The 26,456-nt window shown below is 44.2% G+C and overlaps 1 protein-coding gene across 4 annotated transcripts in view; it reads left to right on the top strand.

The window, feature by feature from the left end:
* The window catches only part of ARHGEF7 (Rho guanine nucleotide exchange factor 7), a 138,108-nt gene that overhangs the window by 65,453 nt on the left and 46,199 nt on the right, over positions 1-26,456 (top strand). For 3 of the 4 annotated variants that reach the window (XM_079779582.1, XM_079779580.1, XM_079779581.1), the window contains 2 exons: positions 3,372-3,573; positions 12,090-12,178. In XM_079779582.1, the coding sequence (XP_079635708.1) occupies positions 3,372-3,573; positions 12,090-12,178 (291 nt within the window). Of the gene's footprint in view, positions 1-3,371; positions 3,574-12,089; positions 12,179-25,210; positions 25,280-26,456 lie in introns of those variants that run through there. The other variant, XM_079779583.1, reaches the window with a different exon arrangement.

The raw sequence follows: 26,456 nt of genomic DNA, 5'->3' as shown, positions 1-26,456 counted from the left end.
ATATTTATAATATAGTATTTATAGTATACTAGAGGCCTGATGCACGAATTCGGACATGGGTGGGGTCAGGCTGGCCTGCCCAGGATCGATCAGGGGAGGGGTTGGCTGGGGGGAGGGGCCACGAGCGGTTGCCCGGCTGGCCTCCCCTCCCTCCCTCGGTCGAATTCCCAGTGGAACTCCTAGTCCAGGGGACAATTTGCATATTAACCTTTTATTATATAGGACTAGAGGGCCGGTGCATGAAAATTTGTGCACTCGGGGAGGGGGGTGTCCACTCAGCCCGGCCTGTGCCTCTCGCAGTCTGGGAGCCCTCAGGGGATGTCTGACTGATGGCTTAGGCCCACTCTAAGCCACAGTTTGGCCTCCCTTTGTGGGAGGCGACAGGTGGGCCAATCAGAGGAGGTGCCCCCTGATTACCATCCCCTCCCTCTGCCCGCTGGCATGTGCCTTGGTTGCCTGGTGCCGCCTGCTCGCTGGCCCCACCCCCCCGCTGACCTGTTGTTCTGCCATTTGGTTGATTTGCATATTAAGCTTTTATTATATAGGATAATAGTTAAAATTTAAATAGATAAATAATAATTAAATATTTTAGGAATTCTTTCAGCTCCTCTTCTTGAAGATTTGCCTTAACACTGTGTTTGTGCTTTATCTTTTGTATCTTTTTGTTTAGTGATACATGTACCTCATTTAAAGAGGCAGGCAATTAATTCTCCAAGATTTGGTATTAGGAAAAATATCAGTAGAGACAACAACTTTCCATTTTTCCCCTTGATTCTTTATGTATTTGCCTGTGTGTCTCTAAATAAAATATCTATATTAAGCTTAATTTTTTTTAATTGGAAGAGTAATCAATGTGGATTTCCCACAGTGTAAGAGGGGATTGGAGCTCTTCTACTGCCTCTGAGCCTCTTACCTGCATAAATGCTTCCCAGCTCTTCTTTCTCATGAGTTGGCTTCTGTTAGGTCAGTGTTTAGTATAACATTATTAGACTCAGACTCATAAGGAAGCCATGATCTGTGCTGTGACTGTTCTTCCTTGCATGACAATACTTTCTTTTTTGGACTGAATAATTATTGCCTGTTATTCAGTTCTCTGTGTACCTTTTGCAGGTTGCAATCCTAGTCTTTTGCCTTTTTCTAATAATCTCTTCTTGTACATTCAGACATGTTAGGATTTTTCACCTTCCTCTTCCTAAGGAACTTGAAATCTTCTGGTTCACTGAATTTCTTGGTTATCAGCCAGGCTGTTGCCAGCTGCCCTGTCTGAGATTTTTTACATCATCATCCTGCGGACTCCGTGTGACCTGAGTCATCTCTACCCCTCTTTCCCCACCATCATTTTTTTCTTGGATAATTCCCCTGTTTTGAAGGAGCACATCTTTCACTACCTCCTTGAGAAAGGGTGCATGGGAAGTAAAGTTTTTGAGATCTCGCATATCCACAGAAGTCTTTTTTATCCTGTACTAATATTTTTTTTCTGTCTTTAGTTTTCTGAAAGTTTAATTGTGATGTGACTTGGTCTGTATTTCTTTAGGCGAATCCTATTTGTGGTTCACTCAGCTTCTCGAATCTATATGTGTGATTCTTCTGCCAAATTGGGGACACTTTCAACCACATTTCTTACACCACTTTTCAGTGCTGTTCTCTTTCCCCTCTGAGACTCTGATGGTACCAGTCTCAGATCTTTGTTATTTCCCACAAGTTCCTGGAGCTCTCCTCTTTTTTTCTTTTTTCACTGTCAGTTTGAGTAAATTTTATAAGTTCTGCTTCTTTTCTGAGGTTTTCTATTTTATTCTGTATTGAGATAATTTGTAATTGCTTCTTGAGGCCTTTTGATGATGAAAACTTTTTCTGATGATCCCAGCATCTGCTTCATCTTGCTGTTGGTATCAGTGTCTTTTCTCATTTAAGCTGTGATTTTCCATGTTCTTGGAATGAGCTGTTTTTTATTGTATCCTGGAGACTTTGGAGAGTGTATTAGGTAGGAGATGCTGGATCCTACTTCAATCTTGTATCTTAGCAGCCTTTGGCCCTGATTGGGTTTAGTGAGTGGTCCTGGCCTAGGTTGGTAGGCTATAGGTTCCAGTGACAGCTTAGTTTGCCTTAGTCCTCTCCTGAGGCTGGATGGAATGTGAGGGGATTCTGGGTCTGGGTGATCCCCTGGGGCTAGGTGGAGTGCAGGGGAGCAGGGGAAGATGCCTTGTTATATATTTATAATGCACAATAGTTAATATGTAATATAATATATAAGTACTTATATTTATAGTATATTATAGTTAAAATTTAAATAGATAAATAAGAATTAAATATTATAGGGTATTTAATGATGTGGTAGCCTGCTACCACCTGGTTTGGGTGGAGGCTGGGAGTCCCTATCTAATTTTTGCTAATATCACCTATGAAGGTGGAGTGCTAGTGCTCTCTGTGGGGTGTGGGATGTCCTGTGCAGTCTCTGTGGACACCCAGGTGCAGGCTGAATGCCTGTACCCACTGTCAGTGCCTGCTGCTCCTTGGGCCAGGAAGGCACGATTTTCGTTGTTCTCGTTTGCTCTTATGGTGTGTCTGGGTTGCATATCCCTCTACTACCCATTCTAGGATATAGGTGGAGATAAAAAGAAACTCTAGTCAAGTCTGCCTTTGTCTTCCCACACTTGAGAGATCTGTAAATATGCTTAATCTCTGAGAAAAATGCAAACTAAAATGAGGTGCCATTTCTTCCCACCAGTTGGCAAGAATAAAAATACTTGACAATATTCAGTATTGGTTAGATAGTGTTGGTTGGAATGTAGCTTGGTATAAATTTGTAAAATGTTTTTGGATGGCAAATTATAAATAGGTACTAAAATTGGGAATGTCATACATGTTCTGTGACCTGAGTTTAACATAATAGATTTATTTCCAGATATGTTCAAAGATAGAAGTGCATATAGTTTTAATGCAGCCTTGTTTTGCAATAGAAAAATACTAGAAATAGCCTTAAATCCAGTAATAGAGAATTGATTAACTAATTAATGGCATAGCCATAAAGTTAGTTAAGATTAAAGTAACTATAAGTACTGAAAAATGACTACAGTATATTAACTTTTTATAAATTGTAGAGAAGTATGTATAATGTAAGTCCATAAAAATGTATGTGAAAATGACAGGAATAAGACCTTTCAGGCCATTAAGAGAGTTTCTTCCTGGACTGGAAATGGGGTGGTGGGGTGGTCAAGGTGCACTGTGGGAGATAGGAAACTTAAATTTCTCAAAGTTAAACCTTTCTCTGCTGTTTAGGGGCAATCATACTATATTTATAATAGTAAAATATATAATTATTCCATAATGACTTAGTACTTCATGAAATTTTTCTTCCCCTCTCCCTTTTTTAGGACATGACCGATAATAGCAACAATCAACTGGTAGTAAGAGCAAAGTTTAACTTCCAGCAGACAAATGAAGATGAGCTTTCCTTTACGAAAGGAGATGTCATCCATGTCACTCGAGTGGAGGAAGGGGGCTGGTGGGAGGGCACACACAACGGCAGGACTGGCTGGTTCCCCAGCAACTACGTCCGAGAGATCAAGCCCAGTGGTAAGTGGAGCGTTGGCAGAATGGACCGATGCTTTTCCTTTAGGTGAGAAGGAACAGAAAGAAATGAGAAAGTGCTCAATATATATATACTATGTGCTTTTATTCATTTTAATTTGTGTAAATGACCTTGGGCTGAGTATTGTAATTCTTCCCTATTTTTTGTTCTATGGGAAGTAATTTTTTACTGTAACCCCACATTGGGGGTATAATGACTTCTGACCAACTGGCAATAAATCAGGGTTCCCGTGACCCCCTCCTTGGGTTTGATTTTTTGCTAGAATGACTTATAGAACTCAAGGAAATGCTAGCTAGTTATGTTTCCTGATCCGTTATATAATAATGGATACAGATGCACAGCCAGATGAAGTGGCACATAGGGTGAGGTCCTGAAGGTTCCTGCACACAGAACCTTCTGTCCTTGTGGAGTTGGGGAGTGCCACCCTCCCGGCATGTAGATGTATTCACTAACCTGCAAGCTTTCTGAACCTCATACTATTGGGGTTTTTATGGAGGCTTCATCACATAGGCATCATTGATCATTAACTCAAATCTCCCGCCCCTCTCCCCTTCCTGGGGATAGAGATAGGGCTGAAAATTCCAAGCTTCTCATCATGGCTGGGTCTTTTTGGTGACCAGCCCCCATCTGGGAACTGACCCAGAGAGTCACCTCAGTAGAACAAAAGATGCTCCTAGTGCTCTTATCACTTAAGGGAATTACATGGGTTTTAGCTTTGTGCCACGAACTGGAGGCAGAGACAAATATATATATTTTCTGTTTCACAACTACATTTTGTTTATCCATTCATCTGTTGCTGGACAATTGGGTTTTCACCTATTGGCTATTATGAATAATGTTGCTATGAATACAGGTATCGTTTTGAGTCCTTGCTTTCAGTTCTCTTGGGTATATACCTAGGGGTGGAATTATGGCTCATACGGTAATTCTGTGTTAAATTTTGAGGAGCAGCCATGCTATTTCCACAGCAGCTGTATCATTTTATAGTCCCACCAGCAATACAAAAGGGTTCTAATTTCTCACATTCTTTCTAGCACTTGTTTTTTTGTTTTGTTTTTTTTATAATAGCCATCCTAATGGGTGTGAAATAGTATCTCATTGCTGCTATTTTTCTGTGTTTGTTGATAGTATTTTTTCATCATTATTATAATAAAATTAACAATAGTCAAGATTTTGTGGTTGCTTATTATGTTCTCGTTATTGTATAAAGTGCTTTTTATTTGTGACCTCATTCAGTCCTCACCACAACCCCAGAAGGCAAGTGTTGCTGGGATATCCAGGGCATATGGCACAAATAAATAATATTCTTTTAATCTATTCAAGTGTAGAACCAGCTTAGAGTGCAGTAATGGTATCAGATTGATTGGGATGAAATGTCATTTTGACCTTATAGACACAGCTGTTGGGAGATGTGACAGTCTGTAACTTGGTTGGACCTGGTCAGTCCATGGGACAGCTGGCAGCTGCAGCACTGGCCCTTGAGCTTGAGGGCTGGGGCAGGCTGAGTCCCAGATCTCAGAGCAGCTCCTTGGCTAGTCTCACATTTCGGTGAATCATGTTTCTCCTGGGGACAAGAGAACAGCATCCGCCTTTTCCAGGAGGATGCTGGAGTCAAGGAGGGAGGGATGATGGTCTTTCCCTTTATAATGAGGATGAGGTGGTCACAGAGCTGATAATGGGCACAGCATTTAGGTGTCACAGAGCTGGTAATGGGCACACCATCAGGAAGTCAGTGTTGGTAATGGGCACAGCATTTAGGGATCACAGAGCTGGTAATGGGCACACCATCAGGAGGGCACAGAGCTGGTAATGGGCACACCATCAGGAAGTCAACGTTGGTAATGGGCACAGCATTTAGGTATCACAGAGCTGGTAATAGGCACACCATCAGGAGGCACAGAGCTGGTAATGGGGCACCATCAGGAGGGCACAGATCTGGATATGGGGCACTGCATCAGGAGGCACAGAGCTGGTAATGGGGCACTGCATCAGGAGGGCACAGATCTGGATATGGGGCACTGCATCAGGAGGGCACAGAGCTGGAAATAGGGCACTGCATCAGGAGGCACAGAGCTGGAAATAGGGCACTGCATCAGGAGGCACAGAGCTGGTAATGGGGCACTACATCAGGAGGGCACAGAGCTGGAAATAGGGCACTGCATTAGGAGGCACAGAGCTGGAAATGGGGCACTGCATCAGGAGGGCACAGAGCTGGAAATAGGGCACTGCACCAGGAGGCACAGAGCTGGAAATGGGGCACTGCATCAGGAGGCACAGAGCTGGTAATGGGCACACCTAGGAGGTCACAGAGCTGGTTGGTTATGCTATTAGGAGGTTATAGAGCTGGTAGTGGGTACATCATCAGGAGGTCACAGCTGGTAATGGGCACACCCAGGAGGTCACAGAGCTAGTAGGTTATGCTATTAAGGAGGTCACAGAGCTGGTAATGGGTACATCATCAGGAGTGGAGCCCACTGATTGGGTAGATGTCTGCTGAATCTGGGCTTTCTTGAATTCTGCTATGAATAACTCATTTCAATGGGAATTTTGGTATAATAGTAAAAAATACAAATGGAGAGAAACCAAGATGGCGGCATAGGTAAACACCTAAATTGCTGCCTGCACAACAATTTCAAAACTACAACTAAAAGACAAATCGAACATCATCCAGAACCACAGGAAAGCTGGCTGAGTGGAAATTCTACAACTAGAAGGAAAGAGGAAAGCACACGGAGAATCAGAGGAGCTGCAAAAGGCTGAGGTACGGAGACACGCGCCCGGGCGGCTGAGTGCCTGGATGGCTTTCTCTAGTGGGAAGGAGACAAAAGCTCCCGACTGCACTGAACCCCAGTTCTGGGCCACACTCTGGGGACCCAGGCTTATACGGGGGGCATCTGGACTGTCAGGCGGAAACTCAGGGGAGCCGCGAAAGGCAGAGGTCTGGAGGCGCGTGCGCAAGTGCGTGAAGAGAGGACTGACTGCTGAGTGTGCCGCTGGCTTTCTCTAGCGGGTAGGAAACGGAAGCTCCCCACTGCGCTGAACTCCAGTTCCGGGCGAGAATCTGGGAATCCAGATTCATTGGGGGAGAAACGACTGTCTGGCAGCGGGCGAAACTCAAGGGCGGCTTACTCTTAAGAGGTGCTTGCAGCGATTACCGAGGGACACTGAGACCCAGGGGCCTCATAGGGCAGGGCTGATGGGAAGCCAAGACTGTCTGATCAGCCCTGAGACTCTGCCCCATCCAAGCTGAGCACAGAGGCTTTTGCAATTTTGCAAGTCTTGTCTCATAAGGCTGTCTACAGCACAGAAGTTCTCCCATTGTAGACACAGCTGTTCCTCACAGCCAATTGGCCTGGAGGTCAATTCCTCCCAGTGATACCAACAACAATCAAAACTTAACTACAACAAGGCTGTACACAGTCCACAAAGGGGTGCACCTAGAGTGTCCACCTCAGGTAACTGGAGAGGCTGAGCCACTGGGCCCTATAGGACACCTAGCACACAAAGCCACTCTATCAACTCAGGGAAGCAGCCAAAATGTGGAGACAAAGAAGCAGGTCACAAATGAAAGAAATGGAGGAAAGCAAACAACTGGATATAGAGTTCAAAACCACGGTTATAAGGTTTTTCAAGAATTTCCTAGAAAAGGCCGATAAATTTAGCAAGACCCTCGAGGATATGAAAAAGGACCAATTAGAAATTAAACATACACTGACTGAAATAAAAAATATTATACAGAGACCCAACAGCAGACTGGAGGAACGCAAGAATCAAGTCAAAGATTTGAAATACAAAGAAGCAAAAACCAACCGGAAAAGCAAAAAGAAAAAAGAATCCCAAAATTTGAAGATAGTGTAAGAAGTCTCTGGGACAACTTCAAGCATACCAACATCAGAATAATGGGGGTGCCAGAAGAAGAGAGAGAAGCAAGATACTGAAAACCTATTTGAAGAAATATTGACAGAAAACTTCCCCCACCTGGTGAAAGAAATAGACTTACAAGTCCAGGAAGCGCACAGAACCCCAAACAAAAGGAATCCAAAGAGGACCACACCAAGACACATCATAATTAAAATGCCAAGAGCAAAAGACAGAATATTAAAAGCAGCAAGAGAAAAGCAGTTAGTTACCCACAAGGGAGCACCCATATGATTGTCAGCTGATTTCTCAACAGAAACTATGCAGGCCAGATGGGAGTGGCAAGAAATATTCAAAGTGATGACTAGCAAGAACCTACAACCAAGATTACTCTACCCAGCAAAGCTATCATTCAGAATTGAAGGTCAGATAAAGAGCTTCACAGATAAGAAAAAGCTAAAGGAGTTCATCAACACCCAACCAGTATTATATGAAATGCTGAAAGGTATTCTTTAAGAAGAGGAGGAAGAAGAAGAAAAAGGTAAAGATAAAAATTATGAACAAAAAATACATATCAACAAGTGAATCTAAAAATCAAGTGAATCAAAAATCTGATGAACAGAATAAACTGGTGAATATAATAGAATCAGGGGCATAGAAAGGGAGTGTACTGAAAATTCTCAGGGGGAAAGGGGTGTGGGGGATGCGGGAAGAGACTGGACAAAAATTGTACACCTATGGATGAGGACAGTAGAGGGGAGTTAAGGGCAGAGGGTGGGGTGGGAACCGGGTGGAGGGGAGTTATGGGGGGGGGGGGAAGAGGAACAATTGTAATAATCTGAACAATAAAGATTTATATTTTAAAAAATACAAATGAATGAATTTGTACTTTTTAGGTATTTCTCCTCATGGAGTTTTCAAAGTTAACCTTAGCAAATTAGGAAAGATAGAGTTTGGGTCTCAAAGTTCTCTTCAGGTGACTTCTGGGAGTTGTTTTCAAATTTATTTGAATGTCATTAATATCTCTTGGTAATACAATTCACCCTTGAACAACATGGGGATTAGGGGTGCCAACTTCTGCTCAGCTGAAAATCCAAGTGAGGAAGCCTTACTGATAACCTAAGCAGTCGATTGACACAGATTTTTGTATGTATAAAGTAAGGTAGAGAAAAGAAAGTGTTATTAAGAAAATATATATTTACAGTATTTATTGAAAAAAAAAACACATAAAAGTGGATCCGTGCAGTTCAAACTCCTGTTATTTAAGGGTTAAATGTAGTTGGTTTCACAGATGCATCCCTAAGAAGAGCCAGCCATTCCTTATTTATAAGTGTTTATTTATGGCAGGACTGACTGCAGCACTTTGTTCTGCCTGAAATTCTCATCTTAACCCTGAGTTTCCGCTGTGTGTGTGTGTGTGTGTGTGTGTGTGTGTGTGTTTGGCGGGGGGGGGGGGGGAGATGAGGGGGAGAGAGAGAGAGAGACCCTCTTAAACAAGTGTATGTAACTGCATTTGTTGTTCAAGAGCTCTTGGTGGCTGTCACCTGGACTCCCTAGTTTGCATATGCAAGTAACTTTGGAAACATTTTCTGTATATTTTTAAAGGTAAAAATAAAGTAATATTGGCGACCTCTTATGCTAATTATTCTTTATGTCAGAGGTTGCCAACTGGTGGTGGCGGACCACTGTGTTCTGTGAGGTCCAAAAGGTTGGCGACCGCTGCTTTATGTCACAGTTGAACCAAAGGAATAATTTCTTTTGGGAATAACTTCTCATCCCTAGTGTTTTCAAATTACCCGAGTAAATGCAAAATAAAGTTATCCCCATCTCATTTTAAATGTTGGCATCTGAGAGAGAAATAAGCAAGAGCAAATATTTTACCATATCACTTTATAACCGTTAAGAATAAAATGCTAAGATCACTTAACATTTTAGTATTGCATCTTTTCAGTAATTTATGTGGCTTTTTGATTTTGGAATGGGATTATTTTTTAAAGTGTGTATTATGTAAACATTGTAACTTACAGTGTATTTAATGCTTCATTTTCTGTAAGCAAAGTGTGCCAGGTCCTTAACCATACAGAATCCTCTAACTGGTGATCTTGTTATGATCATTTTCTTATGAAACAAAAACACTGACTTCCTTTAAGTTGTGAGTTTTTCTTTTGATTTGGTTTACAAATATTTTATTGAATAAACAAAACTGAAGTCTACCTTTAAGTGATACTTTTTGGGCTGTGTGTGTCCAGGTAAGTTCTCAAGCATGTCCAATTTCTCTATTCCACCTCTTGGGGAAGTATAAGGAGCCGTGATTGTTTGCCCTCTGGTGGTGAGAGATGGCAGTGTTCTGGTCAAGTTTCATGTATTTGTACCTTTGACCTATTTGTGGTTTCTTTTTTAAATTGTTCCTATTTAAAGACAAATATCTCAAAGAGTCTGCATAAAGATGTTTCTAATGCTTGCTGCAAATGCATTGAGTATTCTTCCTGAATCTGTACTTAGCATTTATTTTCTGTACACATTTTTTTTAATATGTAAAACCCATGGATTCTACTGCATTTTATACACACAAACAGTAGAGAATTTTTAAATTCAAAGGAGATGGAAGGAAAGAGAAGCAACAGGGCTGGTTCTAGGAATGAGTGACATTGCTTGCTGCTGTTATTAAGTAAACATAGAGGCTCTCAGTCATTAGTGGGCAGTGTGATGAGGTGTGTGCAGCTGGAAAAAGAATCCCATTGTGGGCTAAAGTGGTGGTGAGAACAAATCATGTTCTATATCCTCACAAGTACAGTTTCATGTGTGCATAAACATTCACCAGGTTTTTTTCCCCAATTTTTTTCTGATGCATTAATTTCTCCCATTTCTAGGTAGCTCATTATCTGTATAGTAAAGGCTCTCTTTAAAAGAAACAACTTACCTTAGGTGCTGGTTAGCTTGAGATGATGAGTAATAACCTATGTTTGGCAGTGATGTGAGAACTTAATTAAATGTGTGACTGTCATTTGCTGATCCACAGATCTTTAATAAGCAGTCACACTGCCACTTCCTAAGTTTGTCATACTTAATATTTTCTGTTTATTTTTGACATCAAAAAGTGACATAAAGTGCAAGCTGTTGGACACAGTTATTAATTTAACTGTGAAAGAACAGTGTTTGATATAAATATTTTCTGTGCAGGGAAAGAAACAAAGGTAACACAGAACCTTGTGTATGTTTTTTTTTTTTTTTTTTTTTTGCATTGCTGGAAATAAGTGTTTTCTCTAGCCCTCACCCTTCTTCGGTGTGGAATGGGTGATGGTTGGGTGGGATATCTTTATACTATGGGTTGCAGAAGTGTTCCTGCAGAGAGGAGTAACATTTGCTTCCTCAGGGGCTCCCAGAGGTTTTCTTGCACCAGGCAAATCCTGGTGGTCCTGCAGGAGCATGGTGTAGATTTGAGATATACTTTGGCAGGATCAGGTTCTGGGTTTTGATTTCTGAATGGTTGTATACCCAATCCCTGAATAGCCAGCACACTTCCTTGCTGTTCTTCTGGACCAACAGAGAAGAAGCTTGAATAGAAGCTTCTAGTCTTTTTTTCATCAGTCATGCAGGTCACCAAGAGACCTACCCCATTCTACTCTGCTCAGATTGCACCAGGGCTGTCTTATTCCTGCATTGGTTGCCCCCCAGCCCCTGGAGCCACCCTTCCTCACCCCCAACAGGCTCCTTCCATTGCCAGTGTTTTTCATCCCCTAGGGAGTCCCCACTCTCTTTTTCTTTTATCATATCTGTGTTCTGTTGTTTTCAGCATTCTTACAGTTTATTGGAAAACCTGTTTCTTTAGTTGGCCACTGGAAAGGTAGCACTAAATTATGTTCTCACCATTTCTCCACCCCTCAGTAATAGTGGATTGTGTCATTTTTTAGCTATCAGACACACCCACCCCATAGAACCAGAGATAGACAAACCTACACATAGAACTAATGTTAGACACACCTCTCCCCGTAGAACCAGTGATAGACACGCGCGCGCGCGCGCGCGCACACACACACACACACACACATTCTGAGAGCTATGTTATCAGAAAGCACTTCTTCAGTACCAATTGTGCTTAATTTCTCTTGAATATATGTTGAATAAAAGCCATGCAATTTAAAAATAGAATCCTTGTAGTATTCATGGCGGCTTTCATTGTTGTCACTTGTGCGGAAGTTCTTAAGGCAGTGTGGGTTTTTCTGTGTTCCCCCGCCGCCCCATTTGGGTGGCCTTTTTTCTCCTTTGTCTATCACCTTGAGCCAGACCATATTGTTTAGAGAGACTTTTGCATTCTGAGTGATCAGAATCCCTGAAATATAATCTAGACTGTGGGTCTTGATGCTTTAATTTTGTGAAATATCTGCCAACATTTTCTCTAATTTTGCATGGGTAATATTTTACCTTTACTAAGCTCTCTGAGGTCAGGTTGTTGTTTAGCATGAGGAGATGCAAGCACTGTGGTGCCCCCCGGAGGCGTGCAGGCCTTCTGTTCAGCTTCCCCTTTTTGGTTTATTTCAATTGAGGTTGCTGGACCAGTCAGTCATATTGGGCTATGTGGGGGCTGGTGCATTTGGTTGTCTCTAGTTTTGATCAGTAAAACTACATTACATTTTTGTTTCAGAAAAGCCCGTGTCTCCCAAATCTGGAACATTGAAGAGCCCTCCCAAAGGATTTGATACTACTGCCATTAACAAAAGCTATTATAATGTGGTGAGTAATTGCAAAACAGTTTTTAATAATACTTTGTTTTTTGAATGTCTCTAAAACTCAGTAATATAGAATATAGGTGAACTACTGAGAATATGATAAGGATATAAAAATAAAAATCACTATCTGTCCCACATATATAATTACCATTAATGTTTTGGTATATTTCCTTCTAATCCTCTATGCAATTGTACCTTGTTTTTGTCACATAACTTGGTATTGTAATTATATCCCCATACCATTACAAGTCTTCAAAAATGAGAATTTTAAAAGGCATATAATGTATTTTAAAATTTTTATGTGTATTGAATGCCATTATACTTATATTTGGAGTAGGCTGTATTTTAGATCAATATAGTTTCTTTATATCTTAACATAATAGTAAAGACAAGTGTTTCAGAATCCTAAAACTATTGCATTTTGAAACTTATTATGAGCACTTTGTAAGCTTAAAGATATCTGTGGTATTAAATCTAATATCTAATCCAAACCTTCTTTGTCCCTACACAATTGCATATAGTACAGAAAATAGGAAATGATAATCTTTATTTGGATAAAATTTTACATTGCTATTATATAACTACTTGGTATGATAAACCAGTAAAGTAAACTTTTAAATTGTGGTTATGTTTTGAATTCTGTGAAAGTATGCACTTATTTAGTTGTTTTTCTCCCTACTTCCTATCTTTTTTTTTCATGACTAGGGGATACATAAATTGGAGGCCATGTTACCTTTGAATTTTTGAAGTGAAATAAATAACTGATTAGTCTTTCTTTGCAGCAACCCTTTTACCATGAGTGTATCATTTTCTGTACTTTTATTAAGAAACTAGAGGCCCGGTATATGAAATTTGTGCCCGGGGTCGGGGTGGGGGTGGGGGTAGTCCTCAGCCCGGCCTGTGCCCTCTCACAGTCCGGGACCCCTTGGGGGATAGCTAGCAGTCGGACAACCCTCTTGCAGTCTGGGACCCCTTGCTCCTTACTGCTTGCCAGCTCTCTGCTCCTTACCGCTTGGTTCACTGCTCCTTAGCCACTGCTGTTGCACTCGCCAACTGTGAGCCCGGCTTCTGACTGAGTGGCGCTCCCTCTGTGGGAGTGTACTGACCACCAGGGGCAGCTCCTGCATTGAGCATCTTCCCCCTGGTGGTCAGTGTGCATCATAGCGACTGGTTGTTTTGGTTTTTCTGCTGTAACGGTTGCTTAGGCTTTCATTATATAGACTAGGGGTCAAGTGTACAAATTTGTGCACCTTGAAAGGAACTGTAGGCCATGAGGCTGCAGTGGGTACAGGGGCGGGTCTCGGCCCATCCTCCGTGCCCCCACCCGGCCCCTCCCACTGCGTCCCCGGTCCCCTGTCTGCTGGCAGCTGTGCTCCCGCTGACGCCGCTCGCACGCATTGAGGGAGCTGGCCCCACTTGCATCTGCTGATGGAGCGGAGTGATTAGGGCTGGTGCTGTCAGCGGGTGTGAGCGGCAGCTGCATCCCCGATTGCCCCTCAGGAGGAGGGGGAGGTGGAGAAGCCCCCAGGGGTGATTGGGGCCGGCAGCTGCTGCTCGCACCCGCTGAGGGAACTGAGTGATTGAGACCCACACTGGGTGCCAGCAGTGGGTGTGACAGTGGCTCTGGCACCGGCTGCGGGTGCAAGTGGGGCCAGTGCTGGCAGTAGGTGCGAGTGGTGGCTCCGGTGCCAGCAGCAGGTGTGAGCAGTGGCTGCTGGCCCTGATCACCCCTCAGGAGCAGGGGGAGGTGGAGAAGCCCTGAGGGGCGATCGGGGCCAGCAGCTGCCGCTCGCACCTGCTGATGGCACTGAGCTATTGGCGCTGGGTGCTGGCAGCGGGTGCGAGTGGTGGCTCCAGCACCGGCAGCAGGTGTGAGCACCGGGCGGGACTGCGGCGTGCGGGAGCAAAGAATTTTCAGTAACCAGCAGAGGCTCGCCCTGATGACAGCAACTGGCACCCGCCTTGGTCTGGCGCTCCAGCTCACCTGCTCCACCATCCTGCCGCAGCCGACGCCCACCATGTTCTGTGCTCTGCCACCTGCTGACAATGCTTGCAGTGTTCCACGCGCGCCCCCTGGTGGTCAGTGCACGTCATAGCGACCGGTTTTTCGGTTGTTCCGCCGTTCAGGCTTTTTGCATACTAGCCTTTTATTATATAGGATGGTGAGCCTGGCTAGTGTGGCCCAGTGGGTGAGTGTCGACCTAAGAGCTGGGAGATTGCAGTTCAATTCTCGGTCAGGGCACATGGTTGCAGGCTCATTCCCCAGTGTAGGAAGCAGCTGATTGGTGATTCGCTCTCATCATTGATGTTTCTATCTCTCTCTCCCTCTCCCTTTTTCTCTGAAATCAATAAAAATATATTAAAAACAAAAAGACAACCATCATACCTAATAATAGACAAACATGTAAATTGACCGTACCTCTGCTATGCCCACAGCCAATCAAAGTGAGTATGCAAATTAACCCAACAAAGATGGCGGTTAATTTGCATATGTAGGCACCCAGCAGCCTGGGTCCCAGGAACTTTCTCGGCGCCCAGGTTACTCCGAGGTAGGCCCCGAGTGGGTCCTGAGCAACCTGGGAAGGGCCTGAGCCAGGGGGCTCCTGGGCAGGGGCGGAGCTGGCGATTGGAGGGAGCTGGGGGGGGCCCTGCCCAGGCCCCGAGGCTTTAGGCCTTGGCAGGGGAGGAGCCGGCGATCAGAGGCGATCGGCAATCGTTGTGAACTACAGAGGAAACACCTTTTCTGACCGCTCATTGGCTAAGCTCCCTGTATGCCACTGGTAATATTCTTAGTAACTTGGGTATAAGAATCCAAAAATGTGATGTAGGGTTTTTCCACCACGCGCCTGGAGAAAAAACGAAGGTCTGCTGCTGGAGGGCTAAGAAATGTAATATCCTGCCCTAGCCAGTTTGGCTCAGTGGATAATGCCTAGGCCTGCCCACCACAGGGTCCGGGTTCGATTCTGATCAAGGGCATGTACCTAAGTTGCAGGCTCCTCCCTGGCTGGGGCCCAGGTCAGAGCTCATGCAGGAGGCAACCAATCAAAGTGTTCCTCTCACTTTGATGTTTTTCTCTGTCTTTTTCTTTCTCTTCCACATTCTCTAAAAATCAATGGAAACATATTCTCAGGTGAGGATAAAAAAAATAAAGAAAGAAATGTCATATGCTATGAAAGACACATCTTGAAAATGCCTAAGAAAGTTGTCATTTTTTCATGGTGAAGGGACTGAAGTCTGTGTTGATGAAAACACCTTGGTGGCTGTGGTGACTGGCAGTGGCTGCAGCAGTGGGGTGATGGGCTGGTGCCTTCCCTGATCAGCCCGGTCGCCTCCCACAAAGGGAGGCCAGACTGTGGCTTACGCCCACTCCCTATGGGGAGTGGGCCTAAGCCGTCAGTAGGACATCCCCTGAGGGCTCCCAGTATGTGAGAGGGGGCAGGCTGGGCTGAGGGACACCCCCCCCCCCCCCCAGTGCATGAATTTCATGCACTGGGCCCCTAGTCCTATATAATAAAAGCATAGTATGCAAATTGTCCCCCTCGACCAGGAGGTTGGCTGGGAGTTTGACTAGGGGGCGGGGTTGGCTGGGGGAAGGGAGAGAGGCTCCTGGTGGTGGGTGGCGGCAGGCGGTTGGGGAAAAGGGAGGGAGGCCCCGGCCGGCAGCTGCTAGGGACCCTACCAGGGCACGAATTTCATGCACTGGGCCTCTAGTTAAAAAATAAAAGAAATGATGACAAATTGTGACAGATTTTTTAAATCTTCACCTGAGGATATGTTTTTATTGATTTGAGAGAGAGAGGAAGGGAGAGAAAGAGAAACACTGATCTATTGCCTCTTGTACATGCCCCAATTGGGGCTGGAACCAGAAAACTAGGTATGTGCCCTGATGGGGACTCAAACCCGAGACCTTTCAGTGTACTGGACGATGGATGCTCCAACCAGCTGAGCCACACCGGTCAGGGCAATTACAACAGATTTAAATATGGGTCAGTTCTACTACACTGACCTATTGCCACAGTCTTTGCTGTGAGTGCATATTCAGCTTTCTAAGCATTTACCTTCCATTTGCCCCCAAATCTTACAGAACAAATTGGCCTTGAGGAAAATTCATTCACTTAACAAATTATTAGGAGCCCACTCTTTGTCAGGCCCTGTTAAAGGCATTGGGCTTATAGCAGTGAATAGAAATAGCAGAAATTTCTCCCTTGTCAGCATACGTTCTGATGCATGAATACAGCTAATTGTTTTTCTCACCTTCTGTGTCCATTTCATTGCCTCCTCTTTTCATCAGTTCACTTTAACACTTCTCATTCCCTGGGTTCTGCGCATGATGCCCCTAAATGCCTGCCACCAGCAATCTCTGACTTATTTTCCTTGTATTGGTCAACTCCAGATCTTCTTTTCCTGAGAAATCCTGCATGTGAGTCTCACCTTGTACTTCTATGGTTTCTTTTCACCAATCATCTGTTTCATCTGGACTCTGACTTCCATCTCAACTCTGCCAACTTTCAGAACATTGGACTCAGTTTCAGTTAACCATGGTCAACTGAGGTCTGAAAATACTACAAGAAAAGTTTCAGAAATAAACAGTTTATAAGTTTTAAATGGTGCACCCTTCTGAGTATCTTGATGAAATCTCCTGCTCTCCCACACTGTCCTGCTCTGGCCAGCAATTCTTTCTTTGTCCAGTCTATACAAGCTGTATATGCTACCCGTTAGTCATTTAGAGGTCTTTTCAATTTTCAGATTAACTGTTGTGATATCAAAGTGCTTGTGTGCAAGTAACCTTTATTTTTTAAATTTTAAGCTTGGCTTTTCTAGTATTCACCAGAGTTCAGTATTTAGCCAAAGATTGCTTGAAGATGGTACTGAACCATGCTTTCATTCTTTGCCAGTGTGTCTGTCTGTGGTTAGTTGATAATGCATTGGAGCAGGGCTGGGGTGGGCGGAAGCTTTTTAGAACTTAAAAACAGTGAGTGGAAACATACAGGAAAATACCAAAGTTGATTAGGCTATGTAAAATTTAATAAATTCTTTGCCTTCAAACAATGTAAACCAAATTACAAATTAATTGGAACATTATTTGCAACAATTATAACAACACAAGATTATTTTAAAGTGTGAAGAGCTAATTAAGACAAATTCGTTCAGATTAATAGATAAATAGGAATAGCTGTGTCTTAAGTTCAGGCTCCTCTAACGAAATGCGATAGAGTGGGTGGAGACATTTATTTCACACAGTTCTGGAGGCTGGAAGTTCAAGATCAAGGTGCCAGCATGGTCGGGTTCTCCATGAAGTTACTTTTCTTGGTTTACAGAGGGCTGCCTTCTGTTGTGTCCTTACAGGGTGGAGAGTGCAAGCTCTGGCCTTTTCATCCTTTTATTATGACACTCATCCCATTCTGCCCTTGTGACCTAATTACTTCCCAAAGGTCTCGCCTCCTACTACCAACACATTGGGGAGTTAGTCTTCAACATGTGCATCTTGGAAGCACACACACATTCAGTTCACAGCACTCTGACTAAATAGTTAAGCTTACCATAAACAATTTGATAACAATGTTATATGTATCCAGTAAGCAGAGATTTAAAGAGAGAATATTCAGTTCCAGTAATGGTGGAAATGTAAATCTGTATAAGGATTTCTTAAAAGTAATATGGCGTATATAGAATTCTGAGGATACTCAAGCCTTTTAATCTAGTAATTGTACGTCTTGAAATCCATCCCAGAAAAAGTACCTGAAATGTATTTAAAGATGTTTGTGCAAAGGTGTGTTCATAGGATTATTTGTGATAGTAATAAATTACAGGCAACCTAAATATATAACAGTACAGGAATGGTTAAGTAGCCAGAGGTATATCCATTTATAATTATTAAAAATGTAACCCTGGCTGGTGTGCTCAGTGGTTAGAGCATTGGCCCGGGCAACAGAGGGTTGTGGGTTTGATTCCCGGTCAAGGGCATATACCTACCTGGGTTGCATACTTGATCCCTGGCCCCAGTTGGGGGTGCATGCAACCAAATTAGTATGTCTCTTTCACATTCATGTTACTCCCTCCCCCTCTCCCTCCTTCCCTTACACTCTCTCTTAAAAAAGTGCTTTAAAAATATAAAAATGTTTGATGTTAAGTGCAATAAGCAGAATATAAAATTATTTAGGTAATGTTATTTAATTATGTAAAAATATTGTCATAGAAAGTAGAAGGGAGTGTATCAGAGAATGGCTTCTTTTGAATTTTATTGCTTGGTAATAAAAGTGGTAGTGATTTTGGAAGATTACTTTGGCACCAGAGTCCAGACTGTTGAAGATGGAAGCAGGGCATTAGTGACCACTAGTGGGGGCATTGGGGCCTCAGTCTTGGAGAGTGACAACTTTAAGTAGTTATTGATTAGTTTTTATACAAAGCCAGTTACCACTGTTACCTTTATTTTTGAATGTGAAAGCTTTGAAATCAGTCTGTTCTCAGTGTCTGGTCAGTGAATAATCAGGAGTGCCCTTGCTTTAGGTGATGGGGTTGGAGTGAGGTTGGGGGTGTGGGTTCAGGCTTTGTGTGTAGTGTTTGTGTGCCTTGTTGGTGGGCTGGCCAGGTGCGAGTCCCTAGCTGCCTATATAGTCACTTGACTGTAAAATGAGGTTGATAGTGCTGGCCTTGACCTTGTAGTATTGTTGATTAGCAGTTGGTCTTACGGTAAGTGTCTGGCAAAGTTCTTGGCTCTTGGGTTTTCAAGATTACTACGTGTACCGGTTAATAATGTGGATTTTGTAATCAAAGAAAACACGATAATTTCAAGAGAAACATCAAAAGTGCTTTATTCAAAGTAATGTCCATCGCTAGCTACACATTTCCCCCATCTTTAGGTAATTTCTGGATACCGTCCCAATAGAACTTTTCTTGTTTTGAGGCAAACCATTCAGAGACCCAATTTTCCTCCTATTTGTATGTTTTGAAGTGCTGCTCAGAAAGTGCGTGTGCCATTGATCGGAACAAGTGGTAATCTGAAGGAGCAAGGTCTGGTGAATACGGAGGGTGGGTTAATACTTTCCAGGCAAGATCTTTTAACGTGTCTTTAACTAGTTTTGAAGTGTGTGATGGTGCGTTATCATGAAGCAAAATTACTTTGCCGTGTCTTCTGGCACATTCTGGTTGTTTCATGATCAAAGCATGGTTCAAATTGATTATTTGTTGTCAGTAGTGGTCAGTATTAACGGTTTCACCTGGTTTTAGAAGCTCATAATACATCACACCTTCCTGATCCCACCAAACGCAGAGCATTGTCTTCTTTCCGAAGCGATTTGGCCTTGCAATCGATGTTGATGGTTGACCTGGATCAACCCATGATTTTGTGCATTTGGGATTCTCAAAATAAATTCACTTTTCATCGCCAGTCACAATTCGATGCAAAAAAGACTTTCTTTCATGCCGTTGAAGCAACATTTTACTGATGACTTTTTGGTTTTCCATTTGTCTTTCGCTCAGTTGATGTGGCACCCATTTTTCTTCCTTTAAATCTTTCCCATTGCTTGTAAACAATCGGAAATTGTTTGCTGAGCAACATTTAATGTTTCTGCAAGTTGATTTTAAGTTTGACATGCATCTTCATCCAATAATGCTTGTAATTGTTGGTCTTCAAACTTTTTCAGTTGATCTGGACGTCTTTGTCTTTCACATTGAAATAATCACTTTTAAAGTGTTTAAACCAGCGTTCACCAAGTAACTTGATATGGAGCATGTTCACCATAAGCTTCCTGAAGTATACGATGTTTTTCTTCAAAATAAAGTAATGAATTAAAACTTCCTGCAAATGCTCTTTTTTTTTGGGCACGAAATTCGACATTTTTAAGCATAAAAATATCTATGATGTTAACACCTTCAGCAAATTTGACATAGGAAGTTTTGAAGCTTGTTGTCAATACAACAAAATAGCATACATATCAAATCGCATATATCCTATCTAATAAAAGGGTATTAGGCAAATTAACCATCACTCCGTCACAAAGTTGGCAGCAGTCGGACACCCCTCTCACAATCCAGGACTGCTGGCTCCCAACTGCTCGCCTGCCTGCCTTCCTGATTGCCCCTAACCGCTTCCACCTGCAAGCCTGATCACCCCCTAACCACTCCCCTGCCAGCCTCATTGATGCCTAAATGCTCCCCTGACAGCCTGTTTGCCCCTAACTGCCCTCCCCTTCAGGCCTGGTCACCCATAACTGCCGTCCCCTGCAGGCTTGGTCCCCCCCAACTGCCCTCCCCTGCTGGCCATCTTGTGGTGGCCATCTTGTGTCCACATGGGGGCAGGATCTTTGACCACATGGGGGCAGCCATCTTGTGTGTTGGAGTGATGGTCAATCTGCATATTACTCTTTTATTAGATAGGATAGGTAGCAATCACTAATTTTAATAAATGTACAAAATAGACGTGCATCTTTCATAAAATGCTGTGGCAAATTTCCAGGACCTTTTCTGTGCTCCAGAGAAATAGTATATCTATCTTTTCCCCTTTGCTCCTTTAGTTGCCTGAAACCTCTGCATACTGGGCCTGGGAGAACACCAAGCCTCTGACCTGACATCGTGTGTGTACATTGAGCAGTCTAACCTCAGCCTTAATTTGCTGCTATTATCTTTTACTTGTCCCTTGGCTTCTCTCCATCTTTATCAAGATTGCTTTCAATTCTTTGACATCTGATGTCTCTGCCCTGGCTTGTGTATGATAAAGTCTATTATCTCATGTGCCCTGGGTATTACAGAAGGGTATGCAGCTTCGTTCCCTGTGGCTTTCCTAGAGAGCTGTTGCCCTCCCTTCTTATATCCCACCCACATTTCATATCGACAGTGAGAGGCCTGCTGACCTCTTTGACAAAGTTTGCTCCCATTGTTTTTATATACTTTCCGTGTTTTATATAGATCAGGATCTACATGAAAGTTTTCAGGTGGTAGCAGTAGTCTGGCACAGAGTAGGAGCTAAGCATTTGCTCAATGAATGAAGGAAAAACTGAGTTATTTAACCATGAAAAAGGCTGTCTCATAAAATAATGACCTCCTGACTAAGTTATGTAAGAAGTAACTCCAAATAGGACTCCAGGTTTGGGTTGGAAGGCTGTACTAGGTGGTTTATAAGATTCCTTTCTACCCTAAGTCAGGGAGCTGACACGCTTGTGAAAGAAATCCCTTTCTGTAGAAAAAGGAGATAGACCCACAGACAAGTACAATACCAGGTAGGAAGTAGCAGAGCCAGGATTTGTGCCCAGGTTTGCCAGGCTCCCAAGGCCAGCTCTTCACACATGAGGGTGTGGTCATGCACATCAGCTTGCTTGCTAAGGCCAGCTTTCTGTGGTGACAATATGTCATTGTGAACCTGTACTTTTGCTGCAGCTATTTTTTTATTTTATTTTATTTTATTTTATTTTTAATTTCTTTATTGATTAAGGTTTCACATATTTGTCCTCATCCCCCCATTCCCATCCCACACCCCTCCCCACGGATGCCCCCACCCCCCTGTTGTCCTTAACCATTGGTTAGGCTCGTATGCATGCACACAAGTCCTTTGGTTGATCTCTCCCCCCCTACCCCACCCTCCCCTACCCTCCCTCTGAGGCCCGACAGTCCGATCGATGCCTCCTTGTTTCTGGGTCTGTTCTTGTTCATCAGTCTATGTTGTTCATCATTTCCCCTAGATGAGTGAGATCATGTGTTACTAGAAATATACTTATAAGAACCGAATGTGAGACGAGCGATAATAGTTATGCTGACAGGCAAATGAATCAGTCTGTAGTGAGTTTCTTTCTGGACCAACAGTTCTTTTGAGACCCAATTTCAATGTCCACCAGTTCCTTATGTGTACATGTCAGCACTGACTTTTCAGTTCTGGATGGTGGACAAATGGTGGTAATGCAGGTCCGACTCCCTCTGGTTTGGTCTCGCCCGGACCCAGGGGCGCGGCCTCACCTGGACTCAGGGGCACGTGGCCTCACCCGGACCCGGAACCCCCCGGGGCGCGTGACCTCACCCAGACCCAGGTGCGCACGGCCTCACCCGGACCCAGGGTCGCGCAGCCTCACCCGGACCCGTGGGCGTGCGGCCTCACCCGGGCCCAGAACCCAGCCTCACCCGGACCCAGGGGTGCGTGGCCTCTCCCGGACCCAGGGGTGCGGCCTCACCTGGACCCGGGACCCAGCCTCACTTGGACCCAGGGGCACATGGCCTCACCCGGACCCAGGGGCGCGCGGCCTTGCCTGGACCCCGGACCCAGCCTCACCCAGACCCAGGGGCGTGCGGCCTCACCCGGATCCAGGGGCGCGTGGCCTCGCCCGGACCCAGGGGCGCGCGGCCTCACCCGGACCCGGGACCCAGCGGGGCTTCGTCTTCTTGATCCCAATTCCTGTTGGTCAATTCCCTCTCAGCAATTCCTTCGGCCATTTTCTCAAAGCTCCGGGGCGGCTGCCGCGGAATTCGTTGGGCAGCGGGCTCGGCGAAGCTCCAGTGCGCCCGGTGCGCAGTGGTGGGCTGGTCCGAGGTCGCTGCGACGGCGCTTGGGTCTGCAGCGGCGGCCGGTCGCCGGGCGTGCATACCTGGCCGCTTCCGGGGCGCAGAGATTCTCGAAGGACTCGGAGGTCAGCAAGCGCGGAGTCTCCCACCCCATGTCCCCCAGGGGCTCGTCTGTCCGTGCTCGGCAGCGAGCGGAGCCGTCCCCTCAGCCGGAGACCACCGGAGGAACCGCTGGGGGAACCGCGCTGAGCACGTTCCAGGCTGCCATTGTGTCGCCAGAGCTGTAGTTCTTAAAGTGTGATCTTTGGCTCACCGGCATCAGCATCATCCCGCGTCCCCCTCTCTTTTATTCTAGTTGTAGAGCATCCGCTCAGCCAGCCCTCCGGTGGTTCTGGATGGTGTCTGCTCTGTTTTCCAGTTGTAGTTTCAAAATTGTTGTGGTAGGCAACATTCAGGCGTCCACCCTATGCCGCCATCTTGGTCCTCTCTGTAGTTAAGTCTTGATTGTTGTTGGTGTCACTGGGAGGAATTGACCTCCAGGCCAATTGGCTGTGAGGACCCGCTGTATCTATAAAGGAAGAGTTGCTGTGCTGGAGACACGTTTATGGGCCGGGACTTGTTCCAGTAGGGCTTTGACGCTCACTGAGTCTGCCTCTTGAATGTGTCCCTTATGAGAGTGGTTGAAATCTGGTGTCGTCTCATACCGACCACAAGATGCCCTCGATTCTGGGTCTCCAATGGGGTGCAGGTCAGCTACTGTCTGAGGCCACTCAGCAGGAGTTACAGCAAAAACTGCAGTTTTCTCCTCTTAGCTTGGGTGGTTTTGGAGCAGTCTGACTGGAGCTGCTGTTTATTTGGTTAAGCTGCCACAGGGCAGGCCATTTATATGCAAAAGCTGCTGTTTGGAGCCTGGGCGGGTTTGTAGAATGTGCAGGGCGGGTCTCAGGGCGGGGCGGGGCCTCAGGGCGTCACTAGGCTAGGGCGTGGCAAATGGTGATGGCTGCCGTCAGTAGTCTCTGCCTTTCCGAATTTCCAAGTCCCTGCATCCCGTGCTCCAGCGCAGTAAACACTGATTGCTGGGCGCACCTCTGCAAGAAAGTCCCTCTCACTTTCCGACACGATGGCCGAGAGTCCAGCTTCTCCCCGTGGGCGTCTGGGTCCCCCGCTTGTCCCCAGAAACTGGATTTCAGAGTGATCGGGAGCTTATCTCCCTTTGGGTTGGAAAAAAAAAGCCGCGCGCCCTGTTGCCCGCCCCCAGCCCGATTCACGCGCTTCCATACCTCAGCCCTTCCGCGTTTGTTCTTTCTTTTTCCTTCTTAGTTGTAAATCTACCATTCAGCCAGCTTTCCCGTGATTCTGGGTGGTAGATGCTTTGTCTTTTAGTTGTAGTTTTGAAATTGTTGTGCGCCGCGCAGTTTAGTTGTTTAACTTTGCCGCAATCTTGGTTCCTCTCATAAAATTTATTCCGCTGCAGCTATTATATTAATAAACCTTTAGGGTTTGGAAGAAATACATCCCAAGACCTTGTGAATCCCCAAATTTAGAAATATAACATAATAACCTAACTTCTTTCAATAGGTACAGTAACATAAAACATTTTATGGGCACCTCCGAACTCTTTGAGAGTAAATGTTACTAAGTATTAAGAACACACAGAGATCAACAAACTGCATTAAATCAGTAATTGCCAGGGGATGTAGGAGTGGGATGCTCCTCTGTGTTCCTTTGGCCTCTGGATTTGTGGAGCGTGGAGGAGCTGTAGGAATTGCTTCCTCTAGCAGCACTGCCCTTCCCTTCCTTCCTCTCCTTTCCCTAGAGGCTGATAGTTTATTTGCGGTTCAGGTCCTGTCTTATAATTTACTGTTTGAATATTTAAGTACTAAATACAGTTTAAATAGACTGGGTTGAAAGAGAACATGCAGTGATTGTTTTTCCTTGTGTGGGGAGGGAGTGACTAGGTGGGTGGGAGAGGGGTTAGAACAGTTGTGCCATTCTTTAGTTCTTCTCATTGTGCTTATGAAACAGGTTTATGTTTTTTAAATTCGGCTTTAGTTTATGTTAATAATTTTTTTTATCAGAATCACATCTTAAAAAATTACCTAATGTTATTTATTTTTTCTTACATGTAGATCATTTATTCATTTTTAAAGGACTATCAATGTCATATAAAATAAAACATCTGAAATCTAAAGATTTGCAATGAAAGTTGTAACTCGTTTGTAAAATCAGTGATACTAAGTGCTCCATTAATGGTGGTAATAATGAGTTTCTGTGTGTCTGCAAGTTACTGAAATCAGGCGTCCTTTGTTTTGCTTTGCTGTAATGGCTGATAGTTCAGGGATTGTCTGTGTGGCGTGCCTGATGTCCTCCTTCTGTGTGGCACCATTGTTTGACTGGACGTGGTTCCACGCCTTATGCCTCAGGGAGAGCTCATGCTGGCTGAGCTCAGGCTGGGTTGTTCTTCACGGCTGTGGAGTGAAGACTGCTCTTTCTGTGAAAACTGCACGCGTTCGCTGGTATCCTGCCTTCGTGTGGTGGCGCTTTGGCAACCTGTCTGCTAGGTCTCATGGGGTCCTGCAGCAGCCAGAGCGTGCAGAAGTCAAGAAAGGGAAGAAAGGTGATGGCTGGAGTACACAGATGTGCTGATGAGCTTAGGGAGGAGGGGCGCGTGGCCTCCTGGCAGAGTGGACAGTCAGCGTCAACATGACGCAGTCAGCCAAGTCTTGGTCCTGCGTTGGTGGAAAAGCTAAGTGTAACTTGGATTGTTTGGATGGCAGTATTATAGAACTTGTCTTTAGCACTTATTTGAAGATAATGTTTATGACAAGTAACAGAAATAACCAACTGAACTGTCTTAATAGGTGTAGCTTTTTGGCAGAGGATTGTTTTTGGTACTAGATACTTTTGGAAGCTTTTACAGCTGTCTGCTCTGCTTAATACTACCATTGAGGAAATGCCATTTTATTCTTCCACTTGTTTTCTCCCACAGTTTTCCTTGTATGTCACCTAGGAACTGTTCTATGTTTTATAAAACGGAATTTTAGTTTTTCAATATTCAACCCAGTGTTGCTAATAATTCCTGATATTTGTACTTAACCTTTGTTTTAACATTGAAAAAGAACTTTTTGTTGTACATAACTGTGACATTTTTATTTTTGGTTCAGGGACCCATTATACTTGGCTTATTACTTCACATTATTTTTGAAGGATAAGATCAGGTTTAAGTATAATTCTCTGATGATGCAGTGGCTGGTTCACACTGTGCTCTCAGTCCACTAGTGCTTTGACATTTGTGTCTAATGAGTATTTCTTCGAAGAAAGACATTGTAATCATAGGATCAGCACCCAGATTCCCCCACAAAGGAATGAACTCTGGAGTGGCCCCTCCTCCCTCTGGCTCACTCCACCAGTCTTCCATGAATAGACCCATTCAGGGGCGAAACCAGTGTTCAGTGTCACAGTGAAAGAGCCTCTGATTCTCTTCAAATTAAATAGTGTAGTATGTAAGTTATTTAATCAGGTTTGCATTTACTCATGAGTGACAGTAGTCTCTCCTCAGAGTACACAGGAAAACAGTATTGAACAGAATAATAATCCATTTATTAATGGATTGATTTATTAATGCTGTAATCTAAGTTTTTAGCATAAAGATTACTTTTTTCTTAAATGTTTAGACATATATTTTTATTATAAAACACTAGGGGGAGAAAACTGAGTGTGTTTCAAAGCTTCATATTCTGTACTTTTTTGTGTGTGGTATCATTAATTTAGGATCATTTGTTAGTTTTAGAAGACAT

The sequence above is a fragment of the Cnephaeus nilssonii genome (genome assembly GCF_951640355.1).
Source record: "Cnephaeus nilssonii genome assembly, chromosome: 8".
NCBI classification, from domain to species: Eukaryota; Metazoa; Chordata; class Mammalia; order Chiroptera; family Vespertilionidae; genus Cnephaeus; species Cnephaeus nilssonii.
This window is presented reverse-complemented; position numbering and strand designations above follow the sequence as displayed.